This window comes from Pelophylax lessonae, assembly GCF_965119305.1.
Source record: "Pelophylax lessonae genome assembly, chromosome: 1".
NCBI lineage: Eukaryota > Metazoa > Chordata > Amphibia > Anura > Ranidae > Pelophylax > Pelophylax lessonae.
Window position 1 is genome coordinate 361,051,415 of NC_138768.1, and position 21,179 is coordinate 361,072,593.

The following is a 21,179-nucleotide window of genomic DNA, read 5'->3' on the forward strand; positions in this document are numbered from 1 at the left end:
CTCTGCTGACAGAAAATTTGAGACACTCTTAAAAGCACTCTTTAACCTGGCAGGCCCAGCCCTGCAGCCAGCTCTTGCTGTTATTTCTGTGTGTCAAGCTAAAGCTAACTGGACTAGGATAATGAATAACCAACATGACCCTGTGTTTCGGGATCATGCAATTGCAAAGCATCTAGAAACAACTGCTTTCTGCTTTTCTTTTCTGTGTAGATGCCCTGGAGAACGTCATGAGTCAGATATCCAAAACACTCATCATTTATATGCACATACAGTATGTCACAAAAATGAGTACACCCCTCACATTTTTGTAAAAATTTTATTATATCTTTTCATGTGACAACACTGAAGAAATGACACTTTGCTACAATGTAAAGTAGTGAGTGTACAGCTTGTATATCAGTGTAAATTTGCTGTCCCCTCAAATTAACTTAACACACAGCCATTAATGTCTAAACCGCTGGAAACAAAAGTGACCCCTAAGAGAAAATGTTCAAATTGGGCTTAAAGTGTCAATATTTTGAGTGGCCACCATTATTTTCCAGCACTGTATGGTCTTGGCCACCGTGCTACAGCTCAGTTTCAGGGTTTTGGCAATCTTCTTATAGTCTAGGCCATCTTTATGTAGAGCAACAATTCTTTTTTCCAGATCCTCAGAGAGTTCTTTGTCATGAGGTTCCATGTTGAACTTCCATTGACCAGTATGAGAGAGTGAAAGCAATAACACCAAATTTAACACACCTGCTCCCCATTCACACCTGAGACCTTGTAACACTAACAAGTCACATTAAACGAAGGATAGAAAATTGGGCCCAATTGGGACATTTTTACTTAGGGGTGCACTCACTTTTGTTGCCAGCAGTTTAGACATTAATGGCTGTGTGTTGAGTTGTTTTGAGGGGACAGCAAATTTACACTGTTATACAAGCTTTACACTCACTACTTTACATTGTAACAAAGTGTCATTTCTTCAGTGTTGTAACATGAAAAGATATAATAAAATATATACAAAAAACGTGAGGTGTGTGCTCACTTTTGTGAGATACTGTAATTCTCTAACTAAAGGCTTGGACAGCAGAGGCTATAAAATATACCTAACACGTATGATACACAATAAAGGCATTCGTTTGCTAAGGCACATGACCAATTCATAAAAGAGGTCACAGGTGGAAAAATGTTGTTTCCTCAGAAAAAGGTGAAAAAGTTTCGCTCCTCTGGAGCTCCTAGCAACTCTAAATTCCGAGCACCTCCACGTTTTCCCCAGGCTTTAACTTCAAAGCCTAAGTTCAGCCTTTCTTTTGGAAACAAGGCTTGACCAACACAGCTATTGGCAACCATCTGACTATGTATATGGGTCTCTTTAAGCTGCACATAATCTGTAATAACTATATAATGAGATATTTATTATGGACGCACGGATTTGGGCTGCTATCTTTTTGTCCCTTGTACTTGGGATCTTGTAAGGTAATGGAGGGCATCTTGGTCCACTCTATGGTTGGATTCCCAGCACAATTTGTTATTTGTTATTTTTTGCAACCTTGTTGTTTATTTGTTAAAAAAAAACGTTTTGATATTGTATGTTCTCAGCTATGATTTGTGATGTATGTATATTCTCTGAATATGTTGCTTATATTTTTAGAAAAAACTCATGTGACTCCAATGTCCAGTACCCCCCCTGAGGAAAACTAGCAAGTCAAAATGCGTCGGGGCTTTGGACAAAATTCTTTGGGATTGCACCTTGATGTGTATCCATATTGTTAAGTCTGTGTTGTGACATGATACATGGGCTTATATGTTTCCTATCTACCCCTGTCTTTGGGGTTATTTTAATATGGTTTCTTACCAATAAAACTTGTATTGTTTTATAAAACGTTTGTTTCTATATAATTGCATCAAAGTCCCGCTTTCTCCCCTCCTCGGCCCTTGTGGCTTAAGTATGCTTGACCAACAAAGCCCACCAAGCTCTCTCCAAAACCTTCACAATGAAGAAACACTCTCACTGGTAAGATGGGGGGCACATCTGTTACAGTTACAGTTTGTATTCCTCTGGGTCTCAGACATAAGAGACACATCGGTTCAATCAGTAGTATTAAAAAGGTACATGATAGAGTTCAAAACTCTACCACCTTGCTGCTTTCTTCTTTCAAATCAACCAAAAACTACTTAAGGACAGTCAGAATTGCAAATGGACACAACCACCTTTTATCATAGGGAGTCGTTGTACCAGTACCAACAAAGGACAAGTTAAATGGATTTAGGATCTTTGGACATCCAAGATGCTTACCTGCATGTTCCCATATACCCTACCCACCTCATCTACAATTTCTACGCTTTGCAGTTGCAGATGACCATTTCCAAATTGCGTCACTGCCTTTGGGCTTGTCTTCTGCTCCCAGGGTGTTCACAAAGATTTTAGCATCCTTGCTTGCCCTTTTCAGAGAATCCAAGTAACAGACTATCTAGACAACCTTCTCCTGAAGGATTCATCTTCACTCTTACAAAAGTATTTTTTTCAGAAGAGAAAGTTCTTTCTTTAGCAGCGCATGCTTGCAGCTAAAAACCAAAAAGAAATCCTATGGTGAGATTTGCGATACGGGTCCTGGGCCTAATGGTGACCCCTTTTGAGGCAGTACCTTTTGCCAAATTTGATTCCAAGATCTCTCCAGCTAAACTTTCTATCAGCATGGGAAAAGCAGACTCTCTCCCTGGCTTTTCCCATGGTCCTATCCTCCCAAACAAGGAAATGCTTTCCCTGGTGGATCACCACTTCAACAGTGGGGAAATCCTTTCTTCCCTACAATTGGATAGGTCTTACAACAGACACAAGTCTTCTAGGCTGGGGAGGAGTCTTCCAATCCTTGGCAGTTCAAGAAAAAGGGTCAAGAGAAGAGACTACACTCCCCACATGGAGCTCAGAGCTGTCAGGCTGTCCCTCCAGCACTTAACCCCCCTCTAAAGGAACACCCACTTAGGGTGCAGTCAGTGGCATATATCAATCATCAAAGGGGCACGAGGAGCCTGGATGCTTTGAGGGAGACAAACTGGATTCTTTCATGGACAGAAACTCACTGCCATGAGTCCATGTATGAGTCCATATCACAGGAGAGGACAACTAGCAGGCGGATTTCAAGGGAAATGGTCTCCTTATCTAGATGTGTTCAGTCTGATATGCCATAAATGGGGGATTCTGGATGTGGACATCCTAATCTCCAGGTAAAAAAAAACAACAAGCAGACTTCTGTTTGTATCCAGAACCAGGGACCCTCTAGCTCTGGCCATGGATGCTCTACTTATCCTCTAGTCTCAGTTCAGGCTAATGCATGCCTTAACTTCAATGAACATTCTACCTACTTTACCTGCTCCACAAAATAGAGTAATAGAGGAAGACAGTGATTTTCCAAGCACCAAATTGTCCCAGAAGAACCTGGTACATAGGCTTGGTTTTAATGGCATGACTGTTGAAACCAAGGTCCTTAGACATAGATGGGTTTCTGAGTCTGTTATTCCTACCTTGTAAAGGCAAGAAAAGCTACTGTCAGAAAAATCTATTAACATACCTGGAAATTTTAATTCACTTGGTGTGAGAATAGTCAATTCATTCTCAAAATTACTCTATCCCTTGCTTTCTGGTCATCCTACAAACAGGTCTTGACTAGAATCTAACTCTCAGCACCCATTAAACAACAGGTTTTGGCCATATCCATCCTTTTTTTTTTTTTTTTTTTGCATATCCTTTGCATTTTCCTATAAAAAAAAACCTTTATTCAAGGTGTTTCCTGCAATCAGTGCTTTCCTGAGACCTTTGTTTGCAAAAGCCTCCCTTTGAACCCATCGGGGATATCCCCTTAAAGATCACTGCAAGCAAAGTAGACTTTTTTGTTGTTTTAAAGTCTTTCAGATGTGTTTCTGAATTGGTGGCCCTTTCCTGTAAGGAGCCTTTCCTCATACTTCACAACAACAAGATTGGGGGTGAAATAGTTGGGGTGGATTCCCCAGCCACGTGTAATTTGTTGGGGCACTGGTGATTGAAGCATATTATTTCTATTATTACATTACAATACAAAGTGAAATAGCTCAACTTACCATAATGCAGAATCAGTGAAAAGCTTGGGTGTGTCACCTGCCACCATCACTTGCCACCAGATGCAGCTTGTCGCTTGCCACCATCACCTGTCACCAGAAGCAGCGTGTCACTTGCCACTGTCACCTGTCACCCAGATGCAGTTTGTCACTTGCCACCCTCATCTGTCACCAGATACAGCTTGTCAGTTGCCACAGTTGCCTGTCACCCATATACAGCGTGTCACTTGCCGGAGTCACCTGCCACCAGATGCAGCATGTCACCTGCCACTGTCACCAAATGCAGCATAACACTTTCCACTATCATCTGCCACCCATGTGCAGTGTGTCACTTGCCACCCTCACCTGCCACCCAGATGCAGCGTGTTACTTGCCACCTGCCCCCCAGATACAGCATGTCACTTGCCACTGTCACCTGCCACCCAGATGCAGCATGTCACTTGCCACCATCATCTGCCACCCAGATGCAGCTTGTCACCTGCTACCATCACATGCCACCAGATGCAGCATGTGTATTGTCAACTGCCACCAAGATGCAGCGTGTCACTTGCCACTCTCACTTGCCACCCAGATGCAGTGTGTCATACGCCACTGTCACCTGCCACCCAGATGCAGCATGTCCCTTGCCACTGTCACCTGCCACCCAAATGCAGCTTGTCACCATCACCTGCCACCCAGATGAAGAATGTCACTACTTACCCTGCTTCTGGCAGCCTTTCATCTGAGTGGGTAAACTTCCACATGCTTGCGGGTGGTGAGAGGACGTAACTATCTCTCTGCGCAACCGCAGCCGCAGCTCTGTCAAGAGCAGCCTTTGCAGCCTTTGCAGCCCTGCTGTAGAGGCGGAACAGCGGTGATGTGAGGTGGGCAGTGAAAGATGATGTTATTTCTCTGCTCATCCGCCGCACTGCTGACAGAGCATCCTTTATGTCCTGGCTGCAGAGGCACCACGGGATGGTACCAGTCCGTGGTCTTGTGCTTGGGGATCCCTGGATTAAAGTGTACCTAAAATCTACTGCTTCTATTAGAAAACAGACTCTCTGCTCATTCTTTCTGTGTGACCTCGCAAGCAGCACTATGCTTCAAAATCTACCATTGCATGGTGGAAAAGAAATTTGATTTTAAATGCTCATTTTCTGCCCCTTTTTTTTTTAAATTAGCTTTTTTTTTCATAAACTTTTTTTGCCCGAGTATAGATCTATGTTTGCCCCAAGCATGTTTAAAGCCATTTACTGTTCACTGGCTCACTACCTCTGCTGGAAGTTTAGTCCAGGCATCAACTACCCTTTCAGTAAAATAATACTTTCTAAGATTAGTTTTGAACTTTTCTCCAGTTAGTTTGAGATCATGTCCCCATGTTCTTGATTTTGGTTTCAAATTGAAAAAACTGCCCTCCTGAACCTGATTCACCCCTTGACTTGTTCTATCTTTTTGTAAGTGAGGTCTCCAGAACAGGACACAGTATTCTAAATGAGGTCTCACTAAAGATCTTCTTATATAGAGGAATCAGGACCTCCGTCCTACTGCTGATGATGCCTCTAGTGATGAATCCTAAAATTCTTTTCAATTTTCCCACTGCCTGGTCACACTGTTCGCTCATTTTGCACTCATCTGAAATAGTACCCCCAAATCTTTATCTTCTGTAGTGCTGGCCAACAATGCTCTCCCAATGTTGTACTCTCTCAAGGGATTCTCTTTCCTAGGTGCATTATTTTACATTTAGAAACATCGAACTGTTGTTTCCACTGCTTTGACCAATCTTCTAGCAATGCCTAATCATGTTCCATCTTACAGACACCTCCAGGGATATCAACTCTACTTAACTACTTTGTATAATCAGCAAAAAGACATACCTTTCCCAACAAACCTTTAGTTATATCACTTACATAAAGATGAAATAAAACAGGACCTAGTACAGAGCCTTGTGGTACACCACTAGTGGCAGTTGAGTTCCCTTAGCTAGGTGGGAATAGCAGGCCAACCTAATGGGACACTTGTTTCCCATTAGGTTGGCCGGCTATTGGCTGTGGAATCTGCCCATTGTCTGTGGTCTTTCATAAGGAGAGTCCTTCAAAGTCCCTTTCAGGCTTTGATCACTCTCAGCATCACTGGTTATTGGAAGCCTGTTGGCTGTGAAGATGACAACACCCTTGAAAACCAGTAACAGGTGGGGCGTGGAGGGAGTAGCAATGGCAAATAGGCTTCCCTGCTACTCAGCATACAGTGACAGTCACTTTGTATACCAATTTAGAGTTGGTCTAAATTACCTCCAGTTTTGGTATTTACAAACTGGTGAAGCCTTAGAACTACCTAAATCTATTGCACGTTTTGGTAAAGCAGGACTTATTTGAATCTGGCACAGGACTCTTTAACCACTTAAGCCCCGGAGGATTTGGCTGCTAAAAGACCAGGGGGTATTTTGCGATTCGGCACTGCGTGACTTTAACGGACAATTGCACGGTCGTGCGATGCTGTACCTAAACGAATTTGACGTCCTTTTTTTCTCACAAGCAGAGCTTTTTTTTGGTGGTATTTGATCACCTATGCGATTTTTTGATCATGCGCTATAAACAAAAAAAGAGCATCAATTTTGCAAAAATAACAATATTTTTCACATTTTTTTATATGAAATTCCCCCCCTAAAAAAAGTAAAAATCAAAATTTTTTAACATTTTCGGCCAATTTGTTTTATGCTACATATGTTTGGTAAAAAAAATCGCAAAAAGCGTATTTTGATTGGTTTGCGCAAAAGTTATCGCGTTTACTAACAAAGGGAAAGATTTTTGTCATTTTTGTTGTTTTTTTTTTTAACGCGTAATGGCGGCGATCTGCGATTTTTGTTGCGGTACTGCGACATTGCGGCGGACAGATCGGACCCTTGACTGACATTTTTGACACTTTTGGGGTTACCAGTGACATTTCTACAGTAATCAGTGCTATATATATGTACTGTTACTGTAAAAATACACTGGCAGTGAAGGGGTTAACTTTATTTGAGAGGGAGGGGCTGTGTATGTCCCTAGGGGCGTGATTCTAACTGTGATTGGCTGTGGCTTGAGCTGTAGGAACACTGATCAATGGTCCTACATAGTAGAACCGTATGATCAGTGTTTCTACACAGGGGAGAATGACAGGCGGCTTGTTTACACAATAAACAGGCAAAATATACTATCGAGGTTGAGCAACCCTCCCCACCCCCCCACACACACCTGTACTCAATCAGTGTCCACCATCAAGTGGATATAGGAGGAGTCCCCTGTAGTGCATTTGCACATCCTTCCCAGCAAGGAGTATTATCTCCAAGGGTTAGAAAGGCTGGATTCATCTCTTTTTCAAGGATAGTGTAGGACCCACTGATAATGGGGTACTTTGACGCAGTAGTGGGCTTGAGCACGATATGGCCATATGGTGGGACCAAACCCCCATTTTTATTTATGGATTGTCTTCAGATTTGGTAGTTATTTCTTTTGCATTTGCGCGCTATTCTTTTTTAATAGGCTTGTTTACACAGCCTGCCTGCCTTTCTCCCTCTCCCCCGGCGATCGCAGAGCGACCGGCGGACATCGGGTCCGCCGGTCACACGCGCGGGGGGGGGGGGTCCGTGACCGCGCACTCGCTCCCCAGAGCCTCACAGGCTAGTGACGTACCGATACGTCACTCTGCCTGTGAGGGGCTGACTGCCGCAGTATATGTACTTGCGGCGGTCGGCAAGCGGTTAAAGTCACTATGTGACTATATAAAGGGCCATACCACCAAAAAAGTAGGGTAAATGGTTTTTTGAATCCCACCAATATTTCCATCTCTCTGTTTGCAAATAAAGAAGCTCATAATTGAAAGAATATTTGTAAGGTATCATGATCTATTGCCTGTTTTAACCAATCACTTGCTTCCTTTCTCACCTCAAGTGCATTCTGGGGGAAGAATTTAGGCTTCCTATTGGTTGATATGGGCTACTAAACATTAGGAAAGTTTTGACTATTAAGGCCCGTACACACGTACCGATCGTCGGCATACAAACGTCGGTGGACGAAGGATCTGCCGATTGTACGCGTGTTAGTATGGTGCCTCCGACAGATGTCTGCGCACAATCCGCGGACAAAAGTCTTTCTTGCAAACATGAAAATTTTTGTATGCCGACACCAGAACGGACGATTGTTCGCCTGTCAGTACAGAATTCGGCCGACAGACCGCAGATTTGCAAGACTGGGCATGCTCAGAAAATAGAAAACACAGGGAAAGTTAACCATTACATGACATCACTTCTGCAGTCGGCGGACAAAATTCTTGTGCTGTCCTTGTGCTGTCTTTGCACTTTTCAGCAGACACCGACATCCCGGGGAGAAAAGAGGAACATTTGTATGCCGACCATCGGTACGTGTGTACGGGGCTTAAGTCCTGGTGTTTCTTATGAGCATGGTAGATTCTCAGTAGCATTATTCTAGGCTAGAAAAGCTCTTTGACACAAAGTACCTGTTTCATACCAAATTAGTATTACATGACATGTATGTTTTACCATGTTTACAAAGCTTAGACCTAATTATAATATCAAGTTTTTGGATATTCTAGTAAAGCAGATAAAATTACATGTTATTCTTGAGGAAATATGGAAGGAGCAGTTAGTAAATTGGGTATTTAGGGACATGTGTTGTGGATTTAAGACAGGAGAGGGAGGCTGCCTGCCTATAGCAAAAGCAAGACTTTATGCTGTAACAAAGTAACTTTACCTTGGTAACTCCATCACTAGGTAAGGTATAAGGCAATATTTTATGCAAGTGTTTTCAAATAATATTTTTTTCTATTTTGTCTGTTAATGGAGTTACTACAATAAAATACTGGCATTAAGGAAACATGATGCACTTATTGTATTTTTATCTTAACGTGGTTCTAAAGCCTAAACATGTTTTTAACCTTAATGCATTCCCTGCAATGTTTAGATAAAAGTATCACCCCTTCACCACCCCTTACACTTACCTGAGTTCTAACTTGATCCAATGTTGTGCCTGTCTGCAGCGGCTCTCTCCTTTAACTTCTCAGTCTCACAGGCTTTGCTGAGGTGGTGGGAGCAATTGGCTCCTGCTGCTGTCAGTCAAATCCTGTGATGAGGGTGCAGAGGCGGGGTTGAGTTATGCTGTCTGTGTTTATGGACACAGGCAGCCTGGCTCAGGATCAAAGCTTCCTATAGTGGGACACCGAGAACAGGAGGAGCATGGGATCCGAAAGGAGAAGGTTCGGGTTAGTATATCATGTTTGTTTGTTTCTCGTTTGTCGTGCGACGCTGTACCTAAATAAAATTGATGTCCTTTTTTCCCACAAAAAGAGCTTTCTTTTGGTGGTATTTGATCACTACCACTATTGTGATAGGCAGTATTAGCATAAAAGATAAGCGTATTTTGATTTTGAAAGATTTATGTAATTTTATTTTTTTTTACTAGTAATGGCGTTGATCGGAATCCTCGCTGCCTAGAGGGGGCCAGCATGCAGCGCCGGCGGTGCACGCTTGCCTCCAGGACCGCTCCCATGAAGTGACGTACCCATACGTCGATTCGCGCAGCCGAGTCAGCCTGCCGCAGTATATCTGCGGCAGGCAGGTGGCAACGGTTAAAGTTGGAAATATATTGGTGCAGTCAGAATTGGCATGTCTTCATCTTTAAACTGCTACATGGTAGGCAGTGCTCTGGTTCCCATAAACCAGCCTTTCTAAACCTTTTTACCCCAGAGGAACCCCTAAAGTAATTTTGCTATCTCCGGGAACCCCTGCTAAATCCAGTACATGCTTCAGGGAAAAACATCAGTGGTCAGTAGGGAAAATGCAATCCTTGCATTGAATACCGCCTTTGCAGACAACTTAGATTCCTGGTGTCATGCTAACTGGCTTTGCCAAGTGGTTTTGGCCCCAGAACTTTGGCATCATCAAATGGGAGCTTAATCAACCACAGTTCAATGAACTCCAACTTCTGGAGAAATCCCAGGATTCCTTTGAAGCCTGCTTGAGAATGAATACAAGAAACATTACAGTGCATGCCCCAGTATTAACCATATTAAATCTTAACCTCCCTCCCCCTCTCCTTCTCTATTGCATGTGCCAGAAATTTCCTTTCTGCTACCTTGTTCCAGAAGTAAAAAAAAACACAACTTTGATTTTTTTTCAGTGACACTAGGCTTGTAAAACTCTTGCAGGTACAGCTTCTTTACTTCTTGCCCCATCTTTTTACCCAAGCTCAAATGTCTAAGGCTGGCCATAAAATATACAATTTTCTTGTAAAATGTTCATTTAGATTTACCAAAATCATATAATATGAGGTCAAACCTAAAAACGTTTAATTTGTATGCAATCAGGCAGGCCCTCGCACTACATAGTTGAAGGTAAATCTAAGTGAAATTGAAGTAAATAGTATAATGTATGGCCAGCCTAACTTTCGAGTTGGCAGTGTGAAGTACAGTACATTGTGAAATTTAATGCAGTCGTTACCCCATTTCAGATCAATTATTCACAAGTCATAAATTAGCATATAAACAGTAAGAATATGGAAAAGATACATTTCCCTATTTTCAAGCATTCCATAGCAGTTTTCACAAATCTGCTTATCAGAAACCAAGAACAAACAGAAACACCGGTGTATATAATATTTTAAAGAACATTTACTAAAAATTTCATCCAAAAGTTTATTAAGAGGACTAGAAACACAGGTAATATGTCTTAAGAACCAGGGTTCATCATAAGCCAGATTTGCTAACGTCTTTTAATTTTAAATTTATTGTATAACCCTTTCTATTGTAAACTGATATATTGATTTACTAATGAAATGCATCATGAACAGGTGCTAGTCTTGAAGAGATCATACTCAAAGAATTCAAAGAATTGACTGATGGAGACATTAAAGTAGCCATTACAACTATACACACGTCTTTGGAGGTAAGGCAATGAAAATATATTATTCACTGTTTAGCCTATGCAAACAGTGTTATATGAGAATATTATACTTGCACTTTAATTTTGTTATCATACTGATAAAACTAGGTAAACATTTTAAAGTTAGTCTTTAGTATTATGGATATTTATTTTTGCATACTGTTATACCATATTGTTGGATCCTAAATCAATCTGTCATTCAATTAATTTGTTTTGAATACTCTAATGTATATGATAGGATGTGAATATTGTATGTGTCATGGAATCATTCATATTGAATAGATTCACAAAATTATTGATGTTTATAACCATGTTTAGGTACTTTTGAATACTGGCTAGTAAGAAGGTCTAATGTTTAATCCTGAATTTTTTTTTGCAGACAGATAAAAAAATAATGTGTTCCTAAAATAGTAGATACTTTGTAAACTGGAGCCTCAATTTTGCTGTTTCCTATGTCGCCCTAATCTCCAAAGGGGGTGATGGAAATAACCCAGGTCTCCCTTACCTGTTCAGAGGCTACCTTGACCAACAACAGCTCTAGAGCACATCGTCAAATCTCAGGCTCAGACTAGAGGTGTCTTTTTTAAGATTTATAGTAGCACTTGAAAAAATCGCTTCTCGGCCTTTTGGCTAAGATCAAGTGTAGTATCTGTTCTTATCAGCGTTGGAATGGAACCTGAAGGTTAGTATCGGTGGTGGCCGAAGTTAACCGGGGCGCTCTGGGCGTAACTGGAGGACCGGAGTAGGCCAAACCAGAGAAAGCCGGATGGTTCCAATGCCTTCCTGATTTGAATGAGTCCGCCCCTACCAGTTTGAAGGGAGCGAGAAAACTGGATTGGTTCCGTGGCCAGTTAGTACTGCTCCTGGATGTGATTGGTAAGGAACGGCGGTGGCGGTGGGGGAGCCTTTCCTCCTGGGTTGAATCTGGCCTTGCAAAAGGCTTGTCCCCAGTTGAAGGTAGGTTCTCCCTAAGCTGTCCAATGTTCTGATGCCTCCTGGTAGGATAGGGCTACACTCGGTCTGGCCTTTGGGCCGGGGTAGAGAAAGCCCGTAGTGTATGTGCCCCTGGGGTGGCAGCCCAGGGGTGCCTTAATTCTCACTGGTGAGGGGCAGCTCGCCTTGAGTTTTTCGGCACCATGGTCACTGCACCTACGCACACTTTTTTAAGCACCTGCCTCTTGGGCAAGGCCTTTTGGCTTCGACCAGAGGAATTTTTATTCCGGCCGGAAGGCCTGCCCTTGTATTTTCACAAGGGCACTAATTCACCTCTCCACTTCCCTTCCCCCACCTTTTTGTTTGTGTGTGCCTTTTCTTTGTAGTTTGTCACTTTCTATCACCTTTTTTCACTTGCACGACTTGTAGGGTGTGGGTCCTCGGGCCCTACCTTGAGTCTTGGGAGGGGGTGGATATGGCCTTTTGGCTTGGTCTGCCCTCTCTCATGGGGTCTCCCTTCGGGGGAGCCCCACTTAGTACTCGGTGGGGGCTGTTTCGGCAGTCCCCCTGAAGAACGGGGTCAGTCTGGTTTCGGCCAGACAGACCATGAGTACCTTAAATCCCTGTCAGGAGTCTTGCGCCCCGGGGGATCGAGGTTCGGGTCCTACCTCTTCGGAGGGAAGACCATTTGTTTGCACACCCTGTGCACTTTTTGTGTTCCTCACGTTTGTGTGTGTGTGCACTTTTTTATGCACCGGGTGAAGTCTTTTGAGTGTGTTTCACACGCTACGGGCTTTAAAAAAAAAAAAAAAAAAAGTAGCACTTGAAAAAAGGCAGGTAGAGGGATGAGGGTGCAGGATACCATTGGCACTCACGGTTATATGAGGACATCTTCCTTAACCAATTTAGCCCAGGAAGATTTTACCCCCTTCCTGACCAGGGCCTATTTTGCGATTCGGCACTGCGTGACTTTAACGGACAATTGCGCGGTCGTGCGACGCTGTACCCAAACTAATTTGACGTCCTTTTTTTTCCCATAAACAGAGCTTTCTTTTGGTGGTATTTGATCGCCTGTGCGATTTTTTTACCATGCGCTATAAATAAAAAAGCGCGACAATTTTGCAAAAATAACAATATTTTTCACATTTTTTTATATGAAATTCCCCCAAAAAATGTAAAAATCAAAATTTTTTAACATTTTAGGCCAATTTGTTTTCTGCTACATATTTTTGGTAAAAAAAAATCGCAAAAAGCCTATTTTGATTGGTTTGCGCAAAAGTTATTGCGTTTACTAACTAAGGGAAAGATTTTTGTCATTTTTATTGTTTTTTTTTAAACGAGTAATGGTGGCGATCTGCGATTTTTTTTATGGGACTGCGACATTGTGGCGGACAGATCGGACCCTTGACTGGCATTTTTGACACTTTTGGGGGTACAAGTGACATTACTACAGTAATCAGTGCTATACATATGCACTGTTACTGTAAAAAGGACACTGGCAGGGAAGGGGTTAACTTTATTTGAGAAGGAGGGGTTAAGTGTGTCCCTAGGGGCGTGATTCTTACTGTGATTGGATGTGGCTTGTGAATAACAAATTTAAACCCGCGCTACAAATAGTGACTATATAATTATTGTGTATGAAAAAAAGATAATATGTGAAGGTGTGTGCAGCTGCTGCAGACACTAAGAAAATCTTAGGAAAATATTAAAAAACAAATTTATGCAGCGCTAGCATCAGTGTTGTTGTTTAGGTGAAAATATGTAAACCATACAATTATTCACACTCAAATATTCTAAACATAAAGTGCTCAAGTGCTGTGAATCATCAAATATATCCAAGTAGACAATAAATATCAGGTGCATATAAAAGTCCTTGTTTGTGATCCAAAAAAAGGTGCTGAAGTGCCAAGATAAATATAAGGTGCTTCAAAGTGATAAGGTGCCCCTCTCGGTTCCCCACTCACCAAATTGCCAATATATAAAGACCTTGTATGATATTGCACAGTAGCCCAGGATCTTTAGGGAACTTTCTCCAATATGACCTCCGATAATATATGGGTCCGCTTCCGCTTCCACCATTAAATAAAAAGAAGGCCGTACATGGTGAAGTAAGTATAGACTAATTTATTCCTCCATAAAGTCAAGTGAATACTTACAAGCATGAAAATGGGTAAGGCATGTACAATAAAACTCGTGTTCGCAGCTCTCGGTGTGCGTTCCACGAGCAGGAAGTTCCTGACCGGAAGTGACGTTCCGTCTGGTCCGCAACCGGAAGTACGTCAAGGCGTTTCGCCGTCAATTACAGCGTCTTCAAAGACATCACTTCCTGTTTGCGGAGGCTCTTTATATCGTAGCCTATCAATCGTCATATCCGGAATATATTAATTTGGAAATGTTATATTACTCAAAAAACTATTCAGATTGGCTGCTGGAATTGGTATATTGGCACTACCATCCGCATTCTAAAAAGCATAAGTAAATTTTGTTCTAATATATCAGTGAACATTTGTTACTCTATTTTAGCCATATATTATGTAAAACCAATATTTTATTATTATTCATTAAAACTTAAGTTAACATGTGCAAGCATTACCATTAAATGATAAATATTAAAACTTCCATAAAATATAAAATATGTAAAAAAAATGTATCTTTATTAGACACAAAATTATTTTTCAAAAACTACTAGGGATCTGATTTTATGATTGTGGTATCGATATATAATATAGTGATAACAATATATCAGTGTTTATGTTAAATACATGTTCCTATATTTAGGGATAATTTATATCTAGAGAGACTCTCATCATTTATGGGGGAAGATGAATTATTATACATATTTTAACCAGCAATGTTGTAGGGTCAAAATATATATATTTTAAACTAATCACTTAAGAGGAAAGAGATGGGGTATTTATGTGAGAAAGGAGGGTCAAAATTAATTTACATATAAAATATTGAAATATTGCAATTTTTAAAATGTTAAAATATTAAAATATTAAATATTACCAGATAAAAAGCAATTTACATCTACATCTACGTTCAATCCTTTAGGTTTAAGTGTCTCCAAATGATGGATCCACTGTGTTTCATTCTGTGACACTACTTTTTTTAGATTACCTGGATGTTGCTTGTGATGTAACAGCACAGATCTACGGTCCTACATAGCAGGACCGTATGATCTGTGCTGTTACACAGGGGAGAAAGACAGGCGGCTTTGTGTAACCGACAATCACGAGTCCGCCGGTCATTTGTGCGGGGGGGGTCCATGAGCGAGCGGGAGTGCGCCTCCAGCGGCGCGCGCTCGCTCCCTAGAGCCTCACAGGCTAGCGACGTAGATCTACGTCACTTTGCCTGTGAGGGGCTGACTGCCGATGTAAATAGTCGTTAGGCAGTCGGCACGTGGTTAAAGATCATGGTTCCAGCAGTAAGAGCAAAACAACCAACAATCTAAAGGCTCTATAAGAGCAATGCCAGTACACGGCAGCAACTTCTGGCATCTACCCTCAAAAAGCACTTCCAACTTGAAGCTTAAGCCAAGAGGGGCCCCCACCTCTTTAGTCAAGCTTCCACAAGCAGTTTCCTCAAACAAGTTCTATTTACTCCAAGCTCCTTCTGGCCCTCACATGCTAAGGCCTAACAGCCACAGTGTTTCAGTAACGTAGGCTGCCTCCCCGTGGGACCTAGTTCTGTACAGACCCTCCCAAACAATTGTCTTCTCCCCAGACCCATGTTCTGAGCCTACCTCTCAGAGATTGGCCGAGGTTAGATAAATATTCATAACCCAGTGGATAATCCTCCTACTGGAAACTTCTTCCAGAGGCAGGCAGGAGCAATCAACCAGCAGGTTTAGGGAGACCTGACCAGACCTAGAAAACACATTTCTGCTCAGCTAGATAGATACACAACTACATTTATTTAGCCTAGACCAGTGCCCTACACCTATAACATTAGTGGTGAAGGCAGGGATGTCTAGTAATGCTTCCCCCTTTCTTCTTAGATATTAACATGTGTGCTGAGTCTATCCCAACTTGCATATTAACCACTTGCCTACTAAGCCTATTTTTGACTTTTGGTGTTTACAAGCTAAAATCAGTTGTTTTTGCTAGAAAACTACTTAGAACCCCCAAACATTATATATTTTTTTTTTAGCAGAGACCCTAGAGAATAAAATGGAGATTATTGTAATATTTTTTATCACACCGTATTTGCGCAGCGGTCTTCCAAACGCAATTTTTTTGGAAAACAATCACTTTTTTGAATTAAAAAATAAGAATCCAGTAAAGTTAGCCCAATTTTTTTCCATAATGTGAAAGATAATGTTACGCTGAGTAAATAGATACCCAACATGTCATGCTTCAAAATTTTGCACGCTCACGGAATGGCGACGAACTTTGGTACTTAAAAATCCCCATAGGCATCAATTTAAAAATTTCTACAGGTTGCCATCTTAGAGTTACAGAGGAGGTCTAGGGCTCAAATTATTGCTCTCGCTCTAACGATCGCGGCGATACCTCACATGTGTGGTTTGAACACCGTTTACATATGTGGGCGGGGTTTCCGTGTGCGTTCACTTCTGCGCGCAAACTAACGGGGACAGGGTGCTTTAATTTTTTTTTTTTTTTACTATTTATTTTATTTATTATTTTTTATTTTTCCACCGTTTTTAAAAAAAAAAAATTGATCATTTTTATTTCTAATACAAGGAATGTAAACATTCCTTGTATTAGAAATAGGCACGACAGGACCTCTTTTTTGTGAGATCTGGGGTCAAAAAGTCCTCAGATCTCACAAGTACACTAATAAAGTTGGAAAGGAAAAAAAAAAAAAAAATGACAAAAAAAAAAAAAGGGACCTTTAAGTCGGTTGCTCGGCAACGACGTTGGCCGTCGCTCCGGTCCTCCAAGACAATAGAGTCGAGTGAGGGCAAGCTTGCCCTCACTCGACATCCTGTCTGTGAGGATCCGGGACCCGATCATTTTCCCCGCTGCCGGCGGGTCCGGTAAGCGGGGAAAAGGACCGGGACGCGGCGGGAGGGGGGGGGGCACCCCTTCCGCCATCCCGGAGGGTGATCTCGCGGCGAATCCGCCGCTGGGACTACCCTTATCGGAAAGCCCATCGCCTGCAGTTTAAAAAAATACCAGGGTTATGGCAGCTATCTGCTGCCATAACACTGGTATTTAGCTTTAAACTCAGGACGTATATGTACTATGGGCCGGTATTGAGGTGGTTAACCACTTGCCGTCTGCCTACAGGAATATTACTGCGGCAGAGTGGCTCGTTATCAGACACTCCCCTTTCTCGGGGGCGCGCGCGTGCTGCCAAAGGCGGGCCAGGGGAGGAGCAGCGGCGATCGCCACCGCTCTTCCCCGATCGGCGGGGATCTAGTGTGGAGATCCGCCCGCTTGTGTAAACACAAGCGGGCGGATCTCCTAAGTGACAGGCAGGGTCAGATTGCAGGGTTCAGCATAGCTGAACCCTGGATCTGTCCTTGTGTCACTCAGTCACCTCCCCCCACACACGTTAGTAAGCACCAGGCATACATTAACCCCTCCCTCTCCAATAAAATTAACCCCTTTCCTGCCAGTGTCATTTTTACACTAACAGTGCATATATATAGCACTGATTACTGCAGTAATGTCACTGGTACCCCAAAAGTGTCAAAAGCGTCAGTCAAGGGTCCGATCTGTCCGCCGCAATGTCGCAGTCCCGCAAAAAAAATCGCAGATCGCCGCCATTACGCGGTAAAAAAAAAAACACCAAAAATGACAGAAATCTTTCCCTTTGTTAGTAAACAAAATAACTTTTGCGCAAACCAAAATACGCTTATTGTGAATTTTTTTACCAAACATAGGTAGCAGAAAACAAATTGGCCAAAAATTTAAAAAAATTTTGATTTTTACATTTTTTGGGGGGGAATTTGAAAAATATTGTTGTTTTTTCAAAATTTACGCTATTTTTTTGTTTATAGCGCAAAAAGTAAAAATTTCACAGGTGATCAAATACCACCAAAAGAAAGCTCTGTTTGTGGAAAAAAAAGGACATAAATTTCGTTTGGGTACGGCGTCGCACGACCGCGCAATTGTCAGTTAAAGTCGCACAGCGCCGAATCGCAAAGTGTTGCCTGGACGTAAGACAGCAAAATCCTCCGGTGGTAAAGTGGTTAAAGGAAATCCCCAGAGTTATTTTCAGGTTTTAGAAAGGTTTTTGTACCAAATAACTTTTTCATATCTGGCCTGTCTTGAACTGTATCTAAACCCCAAATCAAAAATATAATATATTTCATCTTATCATTCCTTTATTTCATGGCTGCAATAGTTACCTTTTTTCAGGCATATTCCTCTTTTATTTTATCCTGGTGATCCTGTCAGTAACTAAATTCTAGTCTTAGGGTAACAATGCTTGCTCACTGTACTGTATCTATGGAGGGTCACCATTTTCACCCTAGATTATCCTCCAGATTTTGGCTACAAACGCCTCTTTATCATTTCATATACATTACATAGGGGGTGTTCTGTAGTTTACAGAAGATAGGTGGGAAAGCTGATAATATGTTTATGATATCAGTTCAGTGTACATAACATAAGGTTACAAAGACAGTGGAATTCTGGCAAGATCAACAGGTATTTTTCTGTACTTGCAGAAAATATACTTAGCCTGAAAAAAGAAACCAAGTGCAGCCAGCACATCTAAGGACTGGTAAGTGAAAAGGTATTGATTTTTTGCTCTCGGGTTTAGATATTCTTGATTATACTACAGTACACCTTTTTCATGGACAAATAGAATTTTCATTTTATAGAAGATTTGTACACACACAGTATATTTTTATTTGATAGGATTTAAGTGGAAAGAAATAGAGAAAGGATTAAAAGGCACAATGCAATATTTAGATAAATAAATAAAGATATAATCAAAATAGCTTTACCCCAAATATATACCCCAAGATATAATCATTAAAGACTTTTGCCTACAATGACAACAAAAAAGCCTAGCCTAAGATGTTATAATGGTAAAGCCAAAAGGCAGTGTGCTCATTTCAGTTTTAAAGAGTTTTTTATCTCTTTTGACATCACAATGCCTCAGTGAAAATTGTATAAATTGTATAAATTATTAGTGTGGCAGTAAGAATGAGTCACATACTAGTGGGAGGGGATTAGTGTGACATTGCTATTTGCAATCTCAAAAATGTTGAATGTCATTGCACGAGCTTATATGAGCATGTGATATGCAAATATAAAACAGAGTCTTCTGTGTTTTTGTAGGAACCGATGGAGTAAATAGGGATTTTTGTAACAATTGTGCAACTTTGTATGCTTTTTTTAAAATGTAGTATCCCCCAGGGTAAGGTCAGGGGTATTTAGGTATAATACCCCCTGCAAATCTGTTTTCAGAGATTACCTATAATAATGGTTTATTGATTCATGGTACCAGTAATTGATCTCTTGCTGCAAAGGAGGCTGCTCAGTAATCATTGCACCCCACAAGCATTTTGGATAATGTTACTGGATTTCTCCTGTAGCCACAATGTATATAAACCCCAAAACAGAAATGTAGTATGAAAAGACAAGAACTCACTGCTCAAGGTGGTGTGATTGCCTGATGACTCACACCGGTGCATGCCCCGGCTCGCCTCTGTGAAAACTTGATAAAGGCAAAGGAATTGGCAGCACTCCAGGTTGAGTCAAAATCCAGATTTATTGACTGGACATCCAAATATGACAATCGTGACAAGGTAGACGCGTTTCACACACTGACTGTGTGCTTAATCATTACCTAGTAATTAGTAATGATTAAGCACACAGTCAGTGTGTGAAACGCGTTTACCTTGTCACAATTGTCATATTTGGATGTCCAGTCAATAAATCTGGATTTTGACGCAACCTGGAGTGCTGCCAATTCCTTTTCCTTTATCAAGAAATGTAGTATATTGCAGCTTACCATGCTTTCTCTTTCATTTTCACCTGGTAATACTACCGGTAACACAATTCCTATCCTAGGAGGAGATTACTCATTCACCATACTGTATTATGGAAGAGCAGCATTGCAAACCTAGGATGGTCTTTTAATTTGGACTACAAACATTTCCTTCTCTCCTCATCTCCATTAAAAGTTTACTGTACAGGAAGTTACAAGGGCACTGGAATTCTGTCAATATCAACAATTATTTTTCTATCTTTGAAGTTCTTAGCCTACGAAAAGAAAACAAACGCAACCAACACAGCTAAGCTGCAGTATGCTCAATTTTTATTATTGGGTTTATGTATAAAATTTTTATATACTATTTTTATATGGTACTAAAGAGAATTATTGGAATTACATTTATCAAAACTTTTTTTTTTAGGGAACCTCCAATAAGAGAGGATTTGCCTTTCTAGAAAATATTTGCAGTATGGGCTGCAGTGACAATCAGAATTGTAAAGACTTACACTATGACCCCGATGCTTTGTCATACTAAAAATGGTTCAAATATAACCATTTTTTTTTCTGAGAAGTCTGCATATGGGGCTAATAATACAGGAGGCGCAGACAAACAACTGTAAAGCCTTTCTTTAATCCCCCAACTGTCAGAATAATTAATGATGCAGATATTTGAGGAAGGCACATCTTCCTGCAAGCCTTACCATGAACGGCTTGATGTTTGTAGATAAAGCATTGTTAATTGGCATTTGGGCCCCCATAGAAATCTCTTCCAACCTGTATGCTGATACAGGCCTCAGGTGGTTTACTTAAACTTCTGCAGATTGTAGCATCCTGAGGAGCTTTGGTGTGTCTCACTATGCTAATATTATTTTACCTGCTAAAAAATCAACGCGCTGTTTCTTGTATATCAATACACTCAAAGTCATGGGAAATTAAGGTAAAACATTATTATAATATATGCAGAATGCAAAGACATAGAATGTGGTTGCTAAAATAAGCGATATCATTTTGGAGAAAGTATTTAATTTTAGTTAAAACGTTTTATATAAAAACTTTCTATGCACTAGAGTCTGGCACTTCTCACGGTACATGTTTGTAGCTACATAGAGGTAATTTTCCCAGTGATGTAAATCCTGAAAGGCATTCTAGGCACGCTGGCAACTATATTTGTTGGAGTACTATTTCCTTTCACAGCATGTTGCATATACAATTTTAGCACCTTTTCTTTTCAGTTTATCAATTTGCCATATGTACAGTACAATATTTAAATCCTGAATAAATGTTTGGGAAGGTGCAGGTTGCAATTCCCTACAGGGCTAAGCCAATATAAAGCGGGGTT

General features: G+C 41.1%; 1 protein-coding gene across 1 annotated transcript in view; it reads left to right on the forward strand.

Annotated features, from left to right (window-relative positions):
- Window positions 1-21,179, forward strand: part of PRUNE2 (prune homolog 2 with BCH domain) — a 452,865-nt gene that overhangs the window by 139,960 nt on the left and 291,726 nt on the right. The window contains exon 6 of the mRNA XM_082264016.1: window positions 10,896-10,990. Coding sequence (XP_082120142.1) covers window positions 10,896-10,990 — 95 coding nt within the window. The remainder of the gene's footprint in view (window positions 1-10,895; window positions 10,991-21,179) is intronic.